The sequence below is a fragment of the Nycticebus coucang genome, chromosome 2 (genome assembly GCF_027406575.1).
Source record: "Nycticebus coucang isolate mNycCou1 chromosome 2, mNycCou1.pri, whole genome shotgun sequence".
Lineage (NCBI taxonomy): Eukaryota > Metazoa > Chordata > Mammalia > Primates > Lorisidae > Nycticebus > Nycticebus coucang.
In genome coordinates, this window is record NC_069781.1 from 183,927,826 (window position 1) to 183,950,165 (window position 22,340).

Consider the following 22,340-nt stretch of genomic DNA (forward strand, 5'->3'; position numbering starts at 1 on the left):
AGGCACAGCCACCTTTTCGGAGCCAAGGGCCCAGTGCCCAGTCGGTCCTCACAGCCCTGCTGAGGTCTGGCCGCAACACTTGGGCATCCAAGGTTCTGGGAGGGGCCTGCACTCAGGTGACCTGCTGTGTGACCTGGGGAAGTCCCCATCCCTGTCTGAGCCATGGCAAGAAGTAACATGTCACAGCCAACTTCCATCCAAGCCTCACATTGTGCTGGCCACAGAGTGGGAGCCTCTGCTGACCTTCTGCACCCTGTGAGGCAGGTGCCAGCCCCTCAGAGAGGCCCAGGCCTGGAGAGGTCAGAGATAGGCCAGAGCAGGGGGCTGGGACATGCCCCCCCCATAGCTCAGGCTCTCGGCCACGCCAGGTCCTCCCTCTCAAGGCCTCCTTGGCAGCTGGCAGGAGTTCAGAGTGTCACAGCGTGGTGGTCACCTCTGCCCTGGGGTGGGGATACTCACGTGTGTGTGGTGTGAAGGATGGGGGTCGTGTGGCCCCTTGGGATGTGGCGGGCGGTGGTGGCGGCATACTGGGGGGTGTGGCCCGGGGCTGTGTCTTCACTTCTACAGGGGAGTCAGGCATCGCTGCGGCCTTCTCCTTCCTGTCTGCTGGAGGGTACAGAGGGTGGTGAGCCCAGTGAAGGCAGAGGATCCCAGCCCAGCCCCCCAGCAGCTGGTTTGAGGCCTGAGCGCCCGAGGCCCAGGTGGGCTGCACAGGTGGCTTCAAGGGGCAGGACCAGTCCTGAGGACAAGCTTGGGTCAGCCTGTGTCAGGTGGGGTCTAGAATAGGACCAAGCCCCTCAGGGTGTGACCCCCACCAAGGGAGACCCCAGGCTTAAGCTCCCTGTGGTCTAGGGGAGGGCAGTGCCCCGGGCAGAGGGGCTGTGCTCACCTCTGCCAGCACCCTGGGAGTGCTCCCAGATAGGGCCACCTCCACCCAATTCCAGTATATTCTCAGGGCTGCTGGTCAGAGAGGCAACTCCATGGCCCCAGGGAGGGCATCCACCCAGGCTGGGGGGCCACCCTTCCCCACCCAGCCTGGGACTTGAGGGTTTTGGGACATTCCTGCTTCTGCCCCTAGGCCTGTGTTCCATGGTCAGCACCACCTGGACACCCAAGTGGTCAGAACCCAGGGTGATGAGATCCCCGGGTGGCTGACCTCACTGAGGTGTGAGTTCTGCTGAGTGTAGGGGGCAGAGTAGGAGGAGACTCTGAGCCTCCCACAGGGTGGCTGAAAGGCACATCAGGCTGTGGCACTGGGGGGCTCAAAGTATTGTCAGGGCATGCTCTGTGGGGTGGGCACAGCCAGGGATCCGGGTCTTCTTGAGGGAAGGCCAGCAAGACCCAGGACCTAGATGCTCAGGAGGAGCAAGGTGGAACCACCCAGCCATCATAACGAGAGGTCAGGGGCCAGCCTGCTCATGACCTCTGCATCCTCCTTCTCCTTATAGCTACAGGGGGGCCAGTACGGATCAGTGTCCGGGCACTCAATTCCCGCTAGCTGTCACTATTGTGACCACTGTCAGTGGGCCCTGAGACTGTGTTGCCTGGGCCACAGGCCTCTCCAGCTGGTGATCAGTGAATAGCTTTTCCCTTGCCATACACCAAGCACCTGCAGACCTGCCAGTGCTCCTCTCCATCTGCCTACTGCACAGGCGGGAGAAGCTTGGAGATGCTGCCGACACCCCAACACCCCAGAATCACGCTGCCCAGGCGCCTGTGGGTGGGGTGAAGATACCCCTCCCTGTCCAGTCAGCCAGCAGCAGCCACCCAGGCTGCAGCACCTGTCCCTCAGTGGCAGCCGCTGATTGCCCTTCTGCCAGGAACCCTGCCCTGCCCCTGTCAGAGGCTGATGGCCCAGCACACGTGTGACCGCAGCTGTGGGAGCCTGTCAACACCGTGCCTAGCTACAGGGCCAGCAGCCAGTCCCCTGTGACAACTGAAGGGGCAGATGTGTCCAGCCATCCTCGGGTGCAGGCCCGTCCTGACCAGCCCTTGATCTGACCAGGCCACCCTTGGGCAAGCAATTGGATCAGGCATGTGTGAGAGGGGCAGGAGGGATGAGGACAAGGGCTTTGAAAGCCCGGCTGGCATTGGGGACACAGGCTTAGGGCCCTGGGACGCTGCTCATTTGTACTTTCCAAAGCCCTTCCATGGAGGATGCCTCCTCTGAGCCACGAGAATCAAGCAACAGAGAAGGAGTGAAGGGGGGGCTCAGTGGGTGAGCAGGGTACGGGTGAGGCAGGGGCCAGTGCTAGGCAGGCATGTCTCCTATGGGCTTGTCCAATAGTTGCCGTGGTGGGGAGACTGCCTGGGAGGCCAGCCAAAGCCAAGGAGCCACGTCCCATGGAATTGCCACAGCTGTCAGTGGGCAAATACCCGTCAGGCACTACCTGATGACGGCAAAGTTCTGCACACTAAAGTCAGAACTGGCAGCACCCTGCTGGTGCCCGGTGGCAGGGGGACTCAATGTTACTTCCGTGGGCAGAGAGGAAAGTGAGGCAGGTCTGAGGCTGTCCACTTACTGAGGACAGCAGAAGAGTGCTCACTGCCCAGAGGCTGTGACTCACTTCATCCTCACAGAAGCCATCCACCCATTTCCAGGGATGGCAGACGCAGAGAGGGAGGGAATCTGCCTCAGGTCACGGCAAGCAGGTGGGCATGGAGACTTCTCTATCCCTCTTTGCAAGTGCAGAGACCCTCCTGGGGGAAGCCAGGGCCCACCTTCACACGTGCAGAGTAAAGCACAGATTTCGAGAAGGGAACACCCAGTACCCACTCACTCATGCAAGGAGGTCTTTGGGTACCTGCTGGCCCTGGCCACAGCCCTCGGAAGCCCCAAGCAGTGTCTCCCAGCTCCTCTCTGGCTCAGACTGCAGCAACCATAGGAGAAATGGTCCTTTACATAAAGGGCTGGGTCAGCCCTCAAGTGACCTTCCAACACCCCTGACAAGATACTGCCCTTGTCCATCTTATGGGTGGGGAAACCAAGGCACAGGGTGCTAAGGCATGGCAGACACACATGGATCTGGGCAGCCAGGATCAGCTGACAGCTCCCTCCTTCTCTCTGGCCATGAGGGCACCTATGGCCATGAGCCCCAAGAGCTAGGCACTTGGCCCTGGCCCCCCCTCCATCCCTGCGTCTCCAGCAGCACTGATCGGGCATTTCTACTGGCTGCCCCGCCTGGGGCTCGGCAGGTGGCACCCTGATATTAGGCCTCAGGCACGGGTTCCTGCTATCCTGATGCCACCAGAGGCTGTGAGCACGGCTGCTCCAGCCCTGCCCACTTCACCCACTGCCTGAGCTCCTGCCCTTCCAGAAAGTTCCCAGATCGTGGCGGCTGCTCCCCAGGGCCCATGGGAGACCCTGTGTCTTTCCCAGACCACATATCCTTCCCAGCTGAATGTCACTAATCCGATGACAGAGGAAACAGCTTTCCAAGCCCAGCAGAGCCGGTGGGAAAGAACACAGAATGTGCCGGAACGAACCACTCCGTCCATCCATCACTGTTCCTGTCCGCCTGTGGTTCCCAGCCCACCCTGGCCGGCTGGGAACTGGCCGCAGCCCAGTGCTCCCATCCCATGGGTTCTCAAAGCCTCCGTGGGAGGAGGGCCTGTTGGCGGCAGTGTGGGGGACATTTGCAAGTCCCTGTCACCTCTGAAGCTTGTTAAGATCTTCTACAGTCCAAATCCTGCTGTGATCTCGGGTGACCCTCACAAAAGCCCCAGGACACGGGAAGATGGGCAGGGAACCCAGGGGACACAGCAGATGACCTGTGACACGGGACCTGCCTCAGCACTCCTACTACGGGGCCTCTGCACATGAACGTGGGGATAAAGCCCTACTGTGTGCCAGGCCCTAACCCGACCATTTTGCACAGATCACCTCATTTTGTACCCCCATAGGTCTACGATGTCAGCGGATGAGGAAACTTAGGCAGGGGGTGCCTGGCCTCAAACCCGGCACTGCAGTCCACTCTCTCTGTGGGTCCTGGGATTGGCCCTTGTGGGACAATGGTCAGGGCATGGCAACAGTGGAATAGGCTATCCCATTACAGACATGGTCTCACCCTGATCCCCCTGGAGCTGACCCACAGGCTCTAGGCCTCTCCTCGCACCAGCCCGGCTGAGCCCTCATGTCCCTGGGATGACAGTGAGCCCAGTCTCAGAGGCAGCCAGTCCCTGAGCAAAGGCTTCTCCCAGCTGGGAGGCAGGGCCCCGAGGAGGAGGGGCACAGGTCCTGAACGCAGCAACCTGGGTGGGCAGCCGACATGAAAGGCGCACAGGACAGCCACCCATAGCCCTGGCACCCTGAGGAGGGCGGGGGCAAGAGCAGTGAGGGTGGAAGGTACTCATGGCAACACCGCACCTGCCCCATGGGAACGGCGCGGACACCTACTGCTCTGTGCCCACTGCAGCCTCACGTGTCCTCGTTGCCCTGAGAGGTAAACTCATCTGAGGTCACTGGCCACAGTCACGTAGCAGGTGGGGAGCATGGCCAGAACAGGGCCAGTGTCCAAATTCCAGCCTCTACCCTCGGCTAGCCAGTGGTCCAGTACTGGGGGACTCAGACCAAGTGACCCCATCTGCTTGGCTTTTGGGGGAGCTGCAGGGTTGAGTGGCCTCAGGGCGTATTCCCCAAGACCTGGGAAGTGTCCCAGCCTTCAGCCAGTGCCTGAGAGTTGTCGGGCCCTCCCTGTGTATCTGGCCCTACCCAGCCTCTGCTGTACCTCAGGGCCTTTGCACGGCTGGCTCCCCTGCTAGCAACGCAATGGCAGCTCCCCCAGGCCGGTGCCTCTGTCCCTCACAACCTCCCTCCACAGCCCAGGCCGTGCCTCCTGCTCAGTGTGTGCCATGTTTACTTATTCTCCTCTTGTTGACTTTTGTCTCCCCTGACCAGCTCCCGGAGGGCAGGACATTTGTGCTGCTCATAGCCTCTGACAATGGCTGGGACACAGTAGCTGCTCAGGAGAGGCCTGCTGAGTTTGGGAGGGAGTGCCCAGGAAGACAAGTCCATCTACTGGCCGAGGCCTTGGACCACAGTGCTTTGTTGCCCCTGGGCACCTGGGGAAGAAGCCTGGAGGTGTCTGGGGCGGAGCTGGGCTCTGCTGTGCACAGCCCATCCTGAGTCGGGGCAGTAGGGGCATCTCCATGCTGGCCCCAGGAAGATGCTCTATGTGACCCCACTTACAGATGAGAAGCTGGGGCCCAGAGAGATCCACCTAGCCACACGGTGAGTGAGATGGCTGTAGCCCTGCTGGCCTTAGCAGGGACCTCCAGGACCCTGAGCCTTCCCTGGCTTCCTAGCTCTGTCCTCATCAGGCCCACACTCCACTATGTGGCCTTTGGGGCTCCATGAGAGACCCCTCGCTTCCTCACACCCCCTCCTCAAGAATTCATCCACGTAGCCCTCAGCACCCACCAATGCCAGTTCCTGCTCACCAACTACACCATGGCATGGCCCAAGGACAAAGCCTCCTGCCAGGCAGTGATGTAGCCTATGGAAAAGGGGAAGACGTCGGGCAGCTCATCGGAGGCGAAACGCTGATGCCCTGCCCCCACTCTGCCACCCCAGCTGGCCGCTGCAGCATCCCTGCCGGCATCTCCGTCCCTTCACTAGTTTTCTCACTCACTCAGAGCTCTCTTCCCGCACCAGCTCTCAACCCCATCAGACCTGAAACTCATCTCAGGTGGAAGAAACCCTGACAGCCTGAGGGGCAGAGTGAGGTGGGGACGCCCATGAGGGGTGTCTGGGCCTCCAGGCCAGGCTCAGGCAGATCCTGGCCCAAGAATTCGCTCTCGCCCTCACGGGCCTCTGGCAGCAACTGGGCTTTGGGAGTAGCTCCTCTCCTGAACCCTGAGGCCCAGGGGTCTCACACAAGGTGAGCAATCTCCTTGGCCAAAGACCAGCCTCCTGGGGGGGCCTGCCAACTGCTCCAGGCCTGACAGTGGCAATGTAAGCAAGAGCAGAGGGACAGGTGTAGCTCTAGGAAGCTCTCGGTCTGAGGAGGCCCAAGTGTCAGACAGCGGCTCCCAGGCTGAGGGGATGGCTGAGACAAACCCAGGACGTGGGGTCCCCCATGGGCAGATGCCCAGAAGCTGAGCCCCCACCCAAGACTGTCCCCCAGGCCACTGGGTTTGGCTCCTTTGACCCCTTGGGGTTTGAGGGCAGTGGGGATCTGGGTCGGGGGGGTGCAGCCCTAATGAGTCCCAGGCTCCAGCTGAGCCGCTTCCCACATCTGGCTCCTGTCAAGGTCTCTACTGCCCCATGAACAACTATTAGCACAAAAATACAAGGATTAGTATTTTCTCCTATTGGCCCAGGCAGGTCTCCAACCCCCGTAGGGACTTGGAGCCAAGACCAGATTCCTCTTGCCAGCCCTCCCCATCCTCTGCAGCCTGGCCAGGGCAGCCACCCCAAAGGCCTACTAACTCACTGCTGCCCTTACCACTGCCTGGCTCTGGACCACCTGGGACAGGACTCAGAGACCCCAGGATGCGGGGCCACAGGTGGTGCAGGTGCTGGCCCGAGGTTGCCACGGCAACAGAGCTGGCAGGAGTTAAGGAATCTCGTCCCACCTCCCTTTGCCATGACCGAGTGACCTCAGGTGCTGCCGTAGATGCCTGGAGTCTCAGGTGGTCCAGGAGCAAAACAGGCACTTCATGGGGTGGGGGTGACTCAGTGTACCACAAGTATTTTGCAAACTTAAACCCTGATGTGGTTCCCCCTTCCACCTCCAACAGAGGTGAGGAGAGGAAAGCGAGACTCAGGCTTGTCTCTTGGCGGGAACAAAATTGGCTTTTCCTTTTCCTACTCTGAGCCTCGGTTTTCTCACCTGTAAAATGGGAATGAGGACAGAATCCACAACACAGAGTCTCAGCAGGATAAAGTGTGTGAACCCTACCCAGTCTAGCACGGTACACACACTCAGGGAGTGTCACCTGCTGGGCACAGCAGACTGCTTCGAAGTCTAAGGGGGATAGTCTGACACATGGTGTTTTGGGGCGACAGCTGCTGAGACCACTCTCTCAACTCACTCCCCTGACAAAGCCATGAAGTGTAAGAGCCCCACTTTACAGATGGGAAACTGAGGCACAGAGCTGTGATGGCACCTGCCCCAGTTACTTGCAGGACCATCTGTCCAGCCCCAAGACCACGGGTGCCAGGCAGGTCACAGGCAGAGCTTGTCCCTTGTGCCGATGTGCTCAGAGCACAGCCCAGAGGGCCACAGAGCTGTCTGCGGTGAGAAGACCCCAGAGTGTCCCATGCAGGGGATGTGCTGTAGCCTGAGCTGGCTGGTGGCCCAGGCTGCAGTGCAGCACTCCAGAGAGCTGTACATCATTACTGGCTAACCTGAACCTCATCACTCTGGGCACAGAACCTGCACAGGTGCAGGGACTAGAGGCTTCCTAGCTGCTTCCTCATGAGGCCCAGACAGGAAACCACCGAAATGCCCACCAAGAGTCCAAGAGGTAAATGAGTTCTATGTAGGCCACAACATGGTAGGATGAAGAACAAATGGGACCCAGTGCAGCCAGGACCTCACAGACACGCCAGCGGGAGGGCCAGACCCCAAAGGGCACACACTGTAAGATTCTACGGGCATGAAGTTCAGTCAGGCGGCACCATTCTGTGAAGTCAGGATGGGGACAGGGAGTGAGCACAGGGGCCTGGGGGACATCGCTGACCGGGCCGATGTCACACTCTGGAAGTGTCAGGCTGCATGCTCTGCTCTCCACTGCACTTCACGCACATGCTCACTCACAGAAGTCATGTCACAGACCACCGCCCCCCACTATGGAAAAGTGACCCAGGAGTGAGAATCCAATGTGATGGCAAAGCTTGTAATTCTGTCTTGGAAATGTGTGTAGGAAGATGGACGGAAACACAGTGTGATGGTGGTCCCTGGGCAGAAAGCTATCAGGGTTGTCGTATTCTTGCTGCATTTTTAGAGAGGGGCTGGGTGAGTCAGGGGCCTGGGCTCTGGTTTGGCCACAGGGCCCACACCAAGTGCCCTGCGATGCATCCAGAGTGTGTTCTTCACAGCCTCTGGGGCTGAGCAGAGCACAGCCAGGCTGGGGGGGGGGGGGCTGGGAGCTCAGCGTGGCTGGAATTAAAACCTTCCACACTCTCCAAAGGCCGCAAATGGGATCCAGATGTCTAGGCTTGCTTGCCCCATGGCTCACACACAAAGGAAGCACATTCCTTCCCCAGCTGCTGGGGCTACACTGCCAACACCACCACCCCCAACCACCCCCCAGCCTCAGGGGTGGCAGCTGCCATCAGGGTCCCTGGCTGCCTCGCTGGGTTCCATGCTGGGAGGGGGCAGAGGGAGGAAGGGTGCCCTGTGCTCCACACCAGACCTGGCACTCTGAGAGTTGGGTTGCAGCTGCACACGTGTCCCCCCTGGGGGTCTCCTGCAGCCTGGCAAAGTAGGAACAGGCTGTGACAATGTGCGCGGTGATGTGACCACCTGGGGGGGCCTGGGCAGTCTTGGGCTGCTCACCTCCGTCAGATCCTCACCCTGCTCCGATAATGCCCTCCACCCATCCGTTTAGGGACATCTGTGTCCCAAGCACCACAAGGATAGGCTCTTACTAGGTCTCTGGCACCTGAGTCCATTCCCTGTGCTCACAGGCCATGGGAACGGTTGACCTGCAACATGGTGTGGGGGCCCTGGGGACTCCAGCTGCACCCAGGGGGCTGTGGGGCAGGCCAGGGATGACTCCTGCAGGGAGGGCACCCAGTGGAGCTGGGACAGAAGAGCTCAGGGGAGCAGGGCAGCCAGCAGGGGAACAGCGAGCAAAGTGAATGGAAGTGTACACGTGTGCACACAGATGCACACACGTGTATACTGGGACAGGTGTCTGCATGTGCATTTTCTCTAGTGAGAGGTGTATGACCTCAAGGAAGTTTGCACCTCCCCACTACTGAACAGATGAGCTCACGTGATTGCACCTCACGCACACGCAGCCCTCAGGTCCTCACACGCGTTCCTGGAAGGAGACAAGTCACTGCCTTGGGGAGAACAGAGCATAGCTTCCCTTTCCCTTCCCTCAGCAAGAGCCACCCCTCCTGTACTTAAACCATGTCTTTGATTTATTTTTAAAAATGCCTCTTGCCCATAGCACTGGCTTCTCCTACTCTGGGGGCCAAATACCAGTGACAATGGACAGTTACAAGTTGTCACGTCAGTTAACAGATACATCATTACAGAGTCTTAAGCAAAAGGGAACTGATGAAACAGAGAAACTCACAAGCTACCTGCCAGCTCTAGGAGAGAGAACCTTCCCAGAAGGCAGACGGTAGCTGCAGGGAGGGAACAGCACAGCCCCTCCTGCCTCCTTCCTGTGGTGGGGCAGCCAGACCCAGCACTCCTGATGTGAAGGCTTAACTGATTCCCAAAGTGTTTTCCTTGTTTAAAAAACATGCAAATTGGCTGCCTATCACCTTGCACTCTCCAGAGGAATGCTGCCAAAATTTAAAGTAATAATGCTGCTCATGTGACGCTAAGTAACAATTAGGGACTGGTGGTCCTGTTTATTGTGCACAAATGTTAAGTTGAGAATGTTTTTCCTGACGCTCCTGCCAACCCACAGCTTAAGAATGACCCAGGATGTGCACACATACAACACACATGGATGAGGGTGTGGAGCAGCAGCCAGGACGTGAGTTTGGAGTCTGGCTCTGGGTGACATGTGAGACCTGTGTCCTCTGAGGAGGTGGGGACACCACTGCACCTGGCTGCGGGGCCTGGAGGGACCCCGGGTGATGACCATTAAGCAAACCCACAAATACTAGCCACTGTGACAGGACCTCAGAAGTAACCTCCCCTGGAGAAAGCCGGGTGCAGTGGAGACTCCGCTAGCCTTGCTCTCGGGTTTCCTCATCGGCTGCACCTCACCCTGTGAGCTGCAGTGGCCGGGGTGTGTGGGAACTGACCAGTTGGCCCCAGGAAGCCCCACCTTGTGTTGCCTACAGGGAACCTGTTGTGGACCAGGAAGGTGGCCTACGGATCTCTCACCCTGCTCAGATGCAAACACAGCCGCAAACTCCTGTCCTCCCTCTCAGTTCTTTACCTTGAGGGTGCCGACCTGGGCCCCTCTGACTCTGTACACCAGGGGCAAAAGGGAGGAGCAGGTCCAACTGCAGGTGGGCCCAGCTGCTGCTCCTGAAGGGCTTCTCAACTCAGTCCCTGTCCCAGGTGCCGTGCAGGTCCTCCCCAGGGCCACGTGGCTGGTGGTGCAGGGTTAGTCCCAAGTGCACTGCACACTGCTGGCCCCCAGGGCCCTCATCCTCGATGGACCTGGACGGCCCCTGCAGGTGGTGTCAAAACATCTGGGGCCGCTGCAGCTGTGCGGGAGCCTGTTTCCATCGGGCTTCACAGGAGGGAAGTCTGGGAGAGCTGGTGGCCCGGGACCCAGCCTCACCATTACCCAGTGAAATTCCTCCCCTCAAGCCCTCCAGAGGACCTGGGAGATGCAGGCTGCACTGTCCCTCAGCCCAGAATGACCTGTTCACAGTTCCGTGTCTCCCTCCTTCCAGTCAACTGGGGTCACAGTCCTGCACACACCCACTCTCTCAGGAAAGGACAAAACGGGCACCAGTCAGCCAAGGGACTCTGCAGTTAGCTTTCCCCACTTCACGTGGCAGACACCATCAGGGCAGGGGCCACAGTCACAACTCAGACCCCGCTGTCTCCAGGGCCTGAGTTTCTCCATCTGCACCAGGGGGAGATACTGAGACTCCATGAGAATTCATTAGAAGGTGTGTGTGACGCCGGGGCAGCTGCCCCTGTCAGTGGACACTGAGCCAGCAGGGTGATCCGTGGTCTCCTGCACACTCTGCGGGTGTCGGCTCATCTATCTGCTCTCCAGGGCTGGGGCTGTGAGGATGAGGGCTGCTACCCCTGCCTACAAGGGACACGGTGAGAAGATCCCTCCCAGAGCTGAGCCACAGAGCTTTCCAGTGATGGAATGTTCCAGGTCCGTGCTGTGCACGCCGACCCGAGAGCCCCACATGGCTACTGAGTGCCTGGAAGCTGCTCTGCCAGGGAGGAACTGAATGTTAAATTTTATTTCATTTTGATTCAATTTCAACTGCTACGTATGCCGCGTGGTGGGCAACCCCACAGTGCAACACCATCCACCCAAATCCCCAGCCCCTTCCCAGCCCCCCCCTGGGGTCAGAAACCCCCCACCTGGCCCTGGGCAGCCCCAGAGTCATCTGGGGGTGTCACTGTGAGAAGCCCAGGCAGGCACCACACGCCCTTCCTCTGAGTCTAAGGAGGGAGGCTCAGCAGGAGACAAACTCCAGACAGATGTTTCCTCCTGGCACCAGTCCCCTGCTCCTCCCCTCCCCACCAGGGGCCTGCCTGGCTAGGCTCCCGGGAGGCCGGAGGCCGTGTGCAGGGGAGACCCAGTTGATTTCAACTCTTCTTTTTAGGAAGGAGGAGGAAAAAAATATATATATAAAAAATTGTGTTTTACAAGCCCGCCTTTGCCATTGTTTATGTAAACAGGTAAATTGTTTCCTGCCTCAATTAAAAACATCTGCCACATAAATGAATACCAATTAACTCATCCTGTTTTTAATTACTCTGTTAATTACACACAGGCAGCAGAGAGGATGGCACAGGAGTGGGGAAGACGCAGTGATCCCCCTCAGGGGCCTGAGGCAATCCCAGCCTGACTGGATGAGGGGGCAGAAGCCCTGAACCCAGTGGGTGCCTCCTCCAGGCTCTCTGTGGGCAGGGCCCCACCCCAACCCCTCCCACCTGCCCCCTCTGCCTTCAGGTCCAAGGCCCATGGCGGGGAAGGAGAGGGCCCATCTTGGCCCATACTTTGCTGGGGGAGGGTGAGGCCAGAGGGGTGGGAGCTCAGATTTGCCCTGAGCAGGACCCCTGGAGGTCTTCACAGTGCATTTATCTCCTGAGCCCTCCAGGACATGCCCGTCTGAGGTAGCTTCCTCTGGAGCACCTGACACAGCCCACACCTACTCTCTGGTCCCTCTCCTTGGCCTCTGCAGCTACTGGATAGTCCACTGAAGGAACAGGAGAGGCTGCACTCCCTTCCCCACTGCACAGATGGCAAAGCGGACGCTCCCACCACAGCACCATCAGGGCCAGAGGAGGCTGCTGACACTACTGAACTAGGTCCCAGGGTGTTGTGTCACGCCAGGCTGTCCCCAGGAGCTAAGCGCCAGCCTGGCTCACTCGTGGGGTGGTGGAAGGCTCTACCCCCAAGTCTCTCCTTGGGGAATCTCAAGGTTCTTCTCCACCCAGAAGGGCACCACACATCTCCCTGGAAAAATACCCCACCCCAAGTACTGTGCCGCTATCAAAACTGCCCCCTTTCTCCTCCAGAGCTTCTGTAGGAGCCAGGAGTGTCAGAGTGGCCAGGCCTTGCAGCCTGTTGAGCTGAGCAGTAAACAGGCCTCCCCTCGACACCAAAGCTGATTGCGAAGTGGGCCTGGGACCTCCTGAGAATGGACAGGGGAAAATGTCTGCCCCCACCACATCCCAGAGCATGGGCCACACTGCTTCCTAAATCAGTCTGCCCCTCCTGCCCCCTGGTGCCCTAAGACTGCTTGAGGGGGCCACCGCAGGCACCAAGACAAGAGATCCTCAAGAGATCTGGGCCTGGCCCTACCCCTGAAGCTACCAAGACAGGAAGGAGCAGGGTTGAGTCCAGTAGAGTGGAGGCCATGCTGACTGGGGGGTGCTAGGCAGGCCCCATTCAGGGGGGACAGATCTACAGGTTGGTGTGGACTATGAAGCTGGTGTGGGGGCTGAGGGTCAGAGCCAATGCTCTGTGCGGGGCCTAGAGACAGCTAGCGGGTAAGTGGAATCCCTGTAGGGTGGCCCCAGGCCTGGTGATGAGGCTTCTCAGAGGTAGAGCCCCCAGGCAGGGAATGGGTCTGTCTTGTCTGATGCTCACATTCAGCCCAGTCTCACCCACCTCCTGGCAGACCCAGCACAGTGGAGGCAGCTTGGCACCCAGAACCCAGTGGGGAACCACCAGCTGAAGGAGTGAGGACCCAAGGCCACCATGCTCACCTTGCCTGCAGACCTCAGCCTCAGCCTCATGGGCTCTTTCTCTTGATAGCACACCAGGACCAGGCCATGGGGCAGGCTTTTAAAACCCTGGGCAGTCCTGGGAGCTACCAGTTACTAGGGTGGGGATGGTCCACCCAAGGTCTCCGCTCTGCCCAGCTCCAGGCATGGACACCCAGAGAGGGCAGGAGCCTTGGCCTGGACTCCTCCCCACAACTGGGACCCAGAAAGATTGGCTGGGTCCACAGCGGACATGGGGTCTGTCTCTAGCCTTGCCCGGCCCCTCCTCTCCTCTCCCTGGCCTTGGGAAGGAGCCAGGTGGGCAGATGGGCGGCTGCAGCCCAGCCGGGGTGGCAGCTGCTCCGGAGGAGACTGGGGAGGATCTGGGCTCTGCCACCCTCCCCAGAGAGAACCTTCTGGATGTTTTGACTCATTCCACCAAATGGTCTCACAAAGCCTCAGGGATCTGGGGGTGGGGAACTGCTGAGTCAACAACAGCCCTCAGTGAATTTTCCTGGGGCAGGAAGGCACCTCTTCCCCCTCCCCCACCCCAGCCAGGTACAGATGCTAGCAGGCCTAGTTCTCCTCATTGGGCAGGCATCGGGCCGGCAGGAGGCAAACTCTCATTTTATAGTGTAACTGACACCCTGAGCAAAAGATTCTCACTCCTGGTTCCAGGACAGGGGACATCTGGGGACGCCTCTGCACACAAACACGGGGTCTCCAGAGCTGCTGCTATTCCTGGACTCCCACCTGTCCCCCCCGAGAGGGGCCTCTCAGGCTGAGAAGTGGGGTCCCTGACCACTGAGGCTGTAGGTGGCACTCTGGAATCAGGGCACGCCTGGGCTGTGTGATTTATTAAGAGAGGCTGAGAGAGGCAAATGAAGATACTGCTCTCCCGCTTCCAAAGGGGCCTCTGCCCCACCTGTCATCTCTCTTCTGCCCAGCAGAGGTCAGCTCCATGGCACAGTGGGTGAGCACTGGGAACTCTATTTCCCCACCTATGAAGGGGGGTAGCCCCACCACTGTGGGATTAACGAGCTTTTGGGGGCAGCCACCCAGACCTGAAGCATCAGATGAGGACTCAAGGCTCCTGGAGGTGCAGCTCAGGGGAGTCCTGGCTCCAGAAAAGGCAACAAATTCCTCTGCCAACCTCTAGCTTAAGAGGTCACTTCAATCCACCACCAAACACCCTGGAATTCCTGGAGGGGCCCAGCTTTGGGTGGGCACAGGGACATTTGTCCTGGCTCAGGCTCAGCAATGTTGGTGCTGCCCTTGGTCTCCTGGTTCAGTGTTCAGGGGAGCAGTACCCTCTTCTCAAGTCTCTCCAGCAGGGAGTGGGGCAGTCAGTGGGCCAAGTCTTGGGGAATGTGATACAGTAGACCAAGACAGACCTGTGGTCAAAATGCTTTGTTTCAGAAGGATGTGGTGAGCGACCTGTGTGGCTGCAGGGAGGCCAGCGAGTTGGCATTTACTGAGGGATGAGCTGGCCCTGCCCTGAGCTTACCAGGGTGAGGAATGAGGCTCAGTTTGCTCATCTGTAAGATGGGCTGACAGGTGCTTGCAGCTGGGCTTGGGTGGGAATGACCTCAGATCAGCCTGACAGCTGTGGTGCCCAGATGCCTGAGGCAGCCACTCTGCTCAAGGCTGAGCCTCAATGCCCACTATATGTCCCTACTGGGCAGTGGCTCATCTCCCACAGGCCATGGCTCAAGGTCACCTTGTTAGAGAAGCCAACCTGGGCCCAAAAGCAACCTCCACGGACAGGGTGGGGACACCACCATCGCCGCCCCGTGGGTCTGCTTTCTGTCCCTCCGAAGGGTAGTGTTTGTCTGCAGAGGTAGTGCTGAGTATGCCTAATAAGCCATATGCCAACTCACTGCGTGTCCCAGAGAGGGGCCCACGTGGAGGTCAGGTGTCCACAGGGAATGCTGTCTGCCAGCCCCTGGTGCAGCTCTGAGCAAGCATGCCAGGGCAAAACCCCCACCTGGCCAGACCCCAGGGCAGAGGGCAGCTCAGCTCTTTCCACAGCCAGACCCAAGCCCCCCTTAAAGGCTGCATACGGGCAAGGCACAGTCCCCAGTTCCACCACCCAGCAGGTAGGGAGTTGTAGGAGGGAGGGCTGAGTCTCTACAGTGTAGGGGGCACTTTGAGAGCTAAATTTGGAGGGCAATAGAAAATAGCTATCTTGATGTATCCTCACTGGGGTGTTTGAATTCTGCCCTGTGTCTGGACAGGCCAGGGGAGGAGTTGGTATTGGGAAGGGGGCCCATATGTCTCCTCCAGGGACCTCCACGCATGGTCTCCCTGCCCTGCCTAGGGTCAGAGCAGGTGCCAGCCTGGCCTGAGAGCCCTGACTGCCTCTCCAGGCGAGGTGAGGCCGGGGGCAGCTGGAGCCAGAGGACAGGGAAGTAGATACTGAGTGGGGCCATACCCCCACTATGCATTCCACTAGCCCCCGGGGGGCCTGTCCTCAAAGACAGATCAGCCCAACTTCACCTTCTCCCTGCAGGAGGGGGTCATCTCCTGGTCCCTTCCCACTGGGGTTACATAGGCCACAGTGCAGTGTTGCTACCTGGCTCCAAAGTTAGCTCAGTAAAGGCCAGGGTGGCTCCGCTAAGAAGGGCAGAGCGGACAGCTCTGTGGACAGGCAACACACGCCGGATCCCAGTGCTGATCAGTGAGTCCCAAGGGACCCCCACACTGAGCCTTTTGAGCCCCAGCTGCCAAGGCCATCTGGTGGACATCGTGGGGGAGACACACACTAGCCTGCCAGGCCCTGTCCCAACTCCTGATATAAGGATCTGCCCGCGTAGCAAAAACGGGGTCTGTGCCACTGAGTTTGGGTGGTCTGTCACAACTTCTCCAGCAGCACACTAGTTCCCAGAGGACCACTCCTGGGAGTATGAGGTTTTGTTCCCTCCCTGCCTCTGGGCTGTCTGCCTACTGGCCTGGGCCCTCAGCAACATCTGCTTAGGGAGCAAGTCCCAGTGTGAGGACAGACTGTCCAGGTTGACCCTGTGCCACCCCCGCACAGGTGACTCAGGGCTGAACTCCAGGGCTGCAGGCACTGATGACGCTGTAGGACTAGATATGCAGCAGCTTGTGGGCAGTGGCTATGCAGACACATTCTGCACACCGCAGGTGTCCCTGTTCCATCTGTGACCCTGGTGCCATCACCTATGAGAGGGGGGTGGTGGGACCACCCCACAGGTGGGACAGTCCTGCCCCTGGAACTGACCTTGGAGGGCAAGAGGACAGAAGCATGAGGTGGGGGTGTGTGGGGAGGGTGGGTAGAAAAGTGACATTTGAGCAAGGCCTGAAGCAGAGGCTGGTGGGAGCTGTTCAGGGTGGGGGAGGGGGAGCATCCCAGCAGAGCCGCCCAGCTGTGCAAAGACCCTGCAGTGGCAGCCAACCTGGGACATCTTTGCTAACAGCAAGGAAGGGACTGGAGGCCACCTGGGGATACTGACTGTTTCTGGAAGGCTGCATCTGCTTCCATGCAGGGTCCCAAGGCTGCTGTGTGTGGAACGCCTCAAGCAGGGGAAAAAGCAGAGAGACCAGGTTGGAATCTGGCTCCTGCCAGGAGGGTCAGAAGGCAGGTGCTGGGGAGGTCCAGTAACTGTTTGTGGAACCAAATACGCAGCAGCTTGCGGGCGGGCGGGTGACGGCTGTGCAAACAGACTCTGCAGCATGACAGGGTGTCCCTCCTCTACCAGTGACCTTGGGCAGCTGCATTTCCCACCCTGGGCCGTGGCACTGACACCTGTGAACAGGAGCCCGAGGACCAGGCTCCGTAGCAGCCGCCTTCCCAGCTAACGCATCCTGGAAACCCAGTGGGCAGGACATGGCCGTCCCACCCCCAAGAGACATGGACACTCACACCCAAGCAAGACTGCCCAGGGATGTCCACAGCAGCACGACCAAAAGCGGGAGAGGTGGGCACAGGGAGGGTGGCCCTCACGCAGTGGGACCCATGCAGCCATGGGAAGGCCAAGTTCTGACACATGCCACAAAGTGGACGGACCTTGAGGGCATGATCCTGAGGGACAGATGCCACACGAGAGGCCACCTGGCCTGTGGCCCCATTTCCACAAACTGAGCACAACAGGCTCATCCACAGAGGCAGCTAGTGGCTGTGGGGCAGTGGGGGCGAAGGAGCCAGTCCCACATGCTCAGGTTTCTTTCTGGGGACACTGGTGGCCGCACCACACTGTGATGTGCTAAATGCCCCCGGCATGGACACGCATACTCAGAAATTGTGAAAACACACATTCTATGTTACATGTATAAATACCACGTGTTTTCCTACAATTAAAAAAGAACCCAGTGGGATTTGTTGGTGGCCTGTTCAACCCTCCTCCCAGGGGCCCATTTGTGTTGCCGGCAGCTGGAACTGGGGCCACACTGCCCTCCCTGGCTGCCCCAGCATCTCTGAAGTGAGGGCCTTGCCCCCTTCCAGCCCCCTGCTCTTGTCCACCAGGGCCACCCCTACATGGGCAGGTGGGGAGTGGCACCAGGACCTAGGAGGTTGAGCAGGGCCCCGATGGCTATTGGGGGCGGGGAATTCCTTTGCGCAGACACACCCAGACACTCAGCAGGGCAGGGCACCAGGAAAGGTCTGTGGCAAAGGAGACTCCAACTCTGATGCTCTGGGAACAGCCTCTGCTCATCCCCGGGTGTCCACCTATCCAGGGGCAGCAGGTCTGTGGGTCTGGGACGTTTGGCAGGGCTCAGGAGCAGTGGGCTCTGCCTGACAACTCCCTGAGCCCCAGGTCAGGCTTTATAAGACACCGTCTCAGGGTCACAGCACAGAGGACCAGGGTGGGAGGGGAGTACCCTGCTGCACTGCCGTGGCTGTAATCTTTTTTTTTTTTTGAGGCAGTTTTAACTTTGTCACCCTCGGTAGAGTGCCGTAGCGTCATAGCTCACAGCAACCTCCAACTCCTGGGCTTAGGCGATTCTCTTGCCTCAGCCTCCTGAGTAGCTGGGACTATAGGCACCCACCACAACACCCAGCTATTTTTTTGTTGCAGTTTAGCTGGGGCCGGGTTTGAACCCGCTACCTTCAGTATATGGGACCGGCGCCTTACCCGCTGAGCCACAGGTGCCGCCCAGTGTAATCATTTTGATTACATCCTTCCTGAACATCCTCTGAAGCTGGCCAGGGGGCTCCCTCCAAGTCTGCCCAAGGCAACTGCCCCTCTGGACAGCCAGGTCAGAGGTCATATTCCTTCCTGGGTGTGCCACAGTACACACATGCACACATTGTCACACACTCCAGATGTTATGTGTGCCCACACAAAGGCACCCAAGAAGCGGCCACAGCCCCATGGTCACCGTGCAAAGCCTCTTCCTCATCAGGTAATGGGAGGCACCTGGCGGGGGAGATTCACCTTTCCAGGAGAGAAGCCAGCCCCAGCTGTAAACCCCACCCCAATACTAACTGCAGCAAACAGACCCAGGGCCAGGGCATTCGGGGGACCGCATATAGGAGGCACCTTAGTGGCTCAGCCCACCTGCCTGGTCCAAATCTGGGTGCCACAGGTGCCCCCTTTGGGCCCCACCCCAGGCTGCTCAGGAGCCTGGCTGGGCCTCCAAGACTGAGGACAAAAGCCAGTGTGTTCCCCACGGCCCTGGCCTCTCCCTTGCAGAAGGTGCTTCCTGCAGGGCCTCTGTCCAAACAGCTCCCCTGTACGGACACCTCCCCCTTGCCTGGTGTGCCCCCCCTGTGGGGCCACCCTCGCTCCTCCAGGCGGGGTCAGGACTGCACGCCTCATGGTGCCACACACCCACAGACCAGGGCCATAGTGGTCATCTGGCAAATTCTTTGTCCCCTTTGAGAGTAATGTACACAGTGCACCTGCGAGACTTTAAAACATACAACACCGGCGGCGCCTGTGGCTCAGTGAGCAGGGTGCCGGCCCCATATACCTCGCGAGGGTGGCGGGTTCAAACCCAGCCCCGGCCAAACTGCAACAAAAAAATAGCCGGGCGTTGTGGCAGGCGCCTGTAGTCCCAGCTACTCGGGAGGCTGAGGCAGGAGAATCGCCTAAGCCCAGGAGTTGGAGGTTGCTGTGAGCTGTGTGACGCCACGGCACTCTACCGAGGGCCATAAAATGAGACTCTGTCTCTACAAAAAAAAAAAAAACACAACACCTCAGGCATTTAAAAATGCACTGTATGTTAAAAATGATAATTTCTGGCTAAACTGGGTTAAATAAAATGTATTATTTTGCTGGTCTCTTTATACTTTTCTCATGTGGCCACTGGAAAATGTGGAATGACATATGGGACTGGTGCGGGGCTCTGTCCCTTGACAGTGCCTGGCACTTCCTGGGAGAAGCCACCACTCGGATGCAGAAGTGTAAGTGAGAAGCCACTCAGCCCTGCTGGACCGTCCAATCACCTAGCTAGTGCAGAAGTGGTGCTGGGCCAGAAGGGAGCAGCTCAGTGCCAAGCATAGCCCAGACACCCAAACCTGGGCCATCGGGAAGGGGTGGGCGTTGCCATGAAGCACAAGTTGGTCCCTGCCATGCTCCCATGTGTGGCAGACAGGGACACACGTGTTTGCAGGTCACCCTGGCCTGCCTCGTCCCTGCAGGGGCACCTGATACTGCCGGGCCTTTGTGAAGGTCAACATAGGAAAACTCTGAGGCACCTGCAGACACCAGGCATGCTGCCTCTGTCCACAGGCACAGCTGCAGCCCGGGGCCTAAGCCCTGCCCAGACAGGGCAGCTGGCCCTCATTCCACCTTCTCAGAGCAGGAGAGGCTACCCTGTTTCCCCGAAAATAAGACAGTGTCTTATTTTAAGGTGTGGTGCCAAAGAAGCACTAAGTCTTATTTTCAGGGGACGTCTTATCTTTCCTGTAAGTAGGTCTTATTTTCGGAGGATGTCTTATTTTTGGGGAAACAGGGTAGTAGGAGGGACCTGTGTTTGCTGCACTCTGAGTCCAGGCTGTGTTGGATCAGGCTGTGGAGTGCAGGGAGGTGGGGTGGCCAAGGGATGCGGTGGGAGCTGCAGAGCCCCCAGGCCTGCTGAGAAGCCTACCAATCCTGTGTTGGTTGGTAGCAGAAGCACGGGGTCAGAAGACCTTGGTTCCAAGTGGCGACTCAGCCTCTGATGCTGAATGGCAGAGGCTCACTGACCCTACCTTGGCCTTCCTCTGTAAATGGGTGCTCTGTCCCTGTGAGAGGGGAGGAGGCACGTTGGACTGTGAGAGGATGAAGCATGTCTGTCTGAATTACCCTACTTTAGAAAGGAAGACACAGGGAGAGTGGGTTTTCAGTCTGGGCACTGGCGGGGAAGGGGAGAAATGTTTGAGTGTAGAGCCACCTGATGTCCCCAGGAAAGCACGTGTGTCCCCTAGACAGGCATGTGATAGACATGCCAGTCCCCGCTACCCCCACATACTCCTAGATCTTTCCCACTTCATCACAGTCTCAAGAGGTAGGTATCCTGGAGAATGCATTTTGGATTTGAAACTCAAGGCACAGAGAGGGTAAGTGATTTGCTGAAGGTCACACAGCTGCTGGGAGGGGATTCAAACCCAGGTGGGGCTGAGAGAGGCTGAGGGCTGCTACCCCTACCCCAATGCCTCAGAGAGCAGGTGGGGGCTGTGGCCAACCCAGCCCTGGCTCTGATGGCCTTCTCAATAGCTGTCCTGCCCAACTATCACTGTGGGGTCCTCTGCTGACAGGTTTCACTCTGTCTTTCCTGGGTGCTCAGGGCTAATGTCACCCAGGGCCCTTGAGTGCAAGAGAAGCTCTCCAGACCGCCCCCTGGGAGTGGCCAGGCACACACGCCCCCCCCCCCCCCAATCCTGGTTTCTCTGGTCCCATCCAGGGCTCTGGGGTGTGGACTTCCCTCTGCCGAAGTAAACAGAAGAGCATGCCGGTGGCTGAGCTTCCTCCCTAACCCGCCATGTCCACCACACCCAGCCACAGGCTGCTGGGAGGCCCTGAGCACCCCAAACCCACATGGGGCAAAACCGGCCCCCAAGCCTGAGCATGGGGGGAAAGCCGGCCAGAGAACTGTGGCCCCTGCTGCTGGCACTAGCCCAAGAAACATCATCCTTGTTACAGCCAAATTCATGGTTGTTTTCCTTTCCAGTGACATCTGGCTCCCAGTGAGGTCCCACGAATTACAAAAAGCAGAAGTCAAGTCTTAACTTCTGTTTTATTGCCCAGGAAACATGCTGCAAATGGCCTGGGCGGGTCAGAGGGAGCCTCCACTCCCACCCCATCACTCGCCAACTCACAAGTGGGAACTGGGAACCAACTGTTTATCACTTTCTTCCCCATGAGTTTCCATCTCAGGGGCCAGGCATCTGCCTGAGTCTCTCCACTGCTGCTCCAAGAGTGGTTTCCACCCAGAAATGTTTTTGCAGACGAGCAAATCCCTTGCTTGAATCCCCTGCTTGCTTTTGCAGTCGTGGCTTGGGTGGCCTCCAGGCGCCGGGTGGACTACCTCCCACCCCCAGCCACCTGCACAGCCACCCACTCCTGTGGAGAGGGTTCCTAGCCTCAGGAACCTCAGAAGTAGGATTGGTCCTTCCTACCCTGGCCAGGAAAGTCAGGGGGCAATGACCCCAGGAGAGGACGTGGGGGTGTGGTCCACTGACTCAAATGTTCCTGGGGAGACAGAGCCACAAGGATAAGGCAGCAAGTGAGCGTTTTCTTGGACTAACAGCATGGTGTCCACCCAGTCTGGCCCAGACCCTGGAGACCCGGTGAAGCCAAGATGGTCTTGCCCTGTCAGCTACCCTCAGCTGCCTGAAGATGAGCCCTGGCAGTCTGGCAGCCTGTGCCTCTCACTGGCACCCCCACTGCGGGGGCTCTGGGCAAGCCACTGTCTTTGGTCCCAAGCAAGGGCAACACAGCACGGCACCCACCTGCCTCTGCCTCTGCAAGGTGAGCCGCTCAACCTCTCTGGGCCTCAGCTCCCCATCTGAAAGCTGGACAGCAAGGAGTCCAATCTTCAGGGCTGTCCAAGGACTGAATGAGACAGAGGGCACTTAGCCGGGCACAGCCTTAGGCCCTAGGCATGAATTGAGTTCCACACTCTCCCATTCACAGACTGCAGAGTTCAGGACACTCCCCTCCCTCAGCAGCCCTGGGGCTGGTTACCTGGATGGGGGCATCCAGGAGCAGTGAACACTGTGTCTATTTTAACATCCAGGCTATGTCCACAGGGATGAACTACCAACAGTGAGATGAAGCAGAGGTTGAGCTCTTCCTCGCTGCCCAACCCCAGGTACACCCCTGGCCTGAGGGCTCCTTAACC

At 58.7% G+C, this 22,340-nt stretch overlaps 1 protein-coding gene across 12 annotated transcripts in view; it reads right to left on the minus strand.

Annotated features, from left to right (window-relative positions):
- Positions 1-22,340, minus strand: part of CBFA2T3 (CBFA2/RUNX1 partner transcriptional co-repressor 3) — a 70,243-nt gene that overhangs the window by 25,795 nt on the left and 22,108 nt on the right. For 5 of the 12 annotated variants that reach the window (XM_053555204.1, XM_053555210.1, XM_053555160.1 and 2 more), the window contains exon 2: positions 460-606. The exons of 2 other annotated variants lie outside the window; for them this stretch is intronic. In XM_053555204.1, coding sequence (XP_053411179.1) covers positions 460-580 — 121 coding nt within the window. In that variant the 5' untranslated portion in view covers positions 581-606. Of the gene's footprint in view, positions 1-459; positions 607-21,948; positions 22,052-22,340 lie in introns of all 12 variants that reach the window. 5 more of the 12 variants (XM_053555181.1, XM_053555189.1, XM_053555167.1 and 2 more) reach the window with 2 other exon arrangements.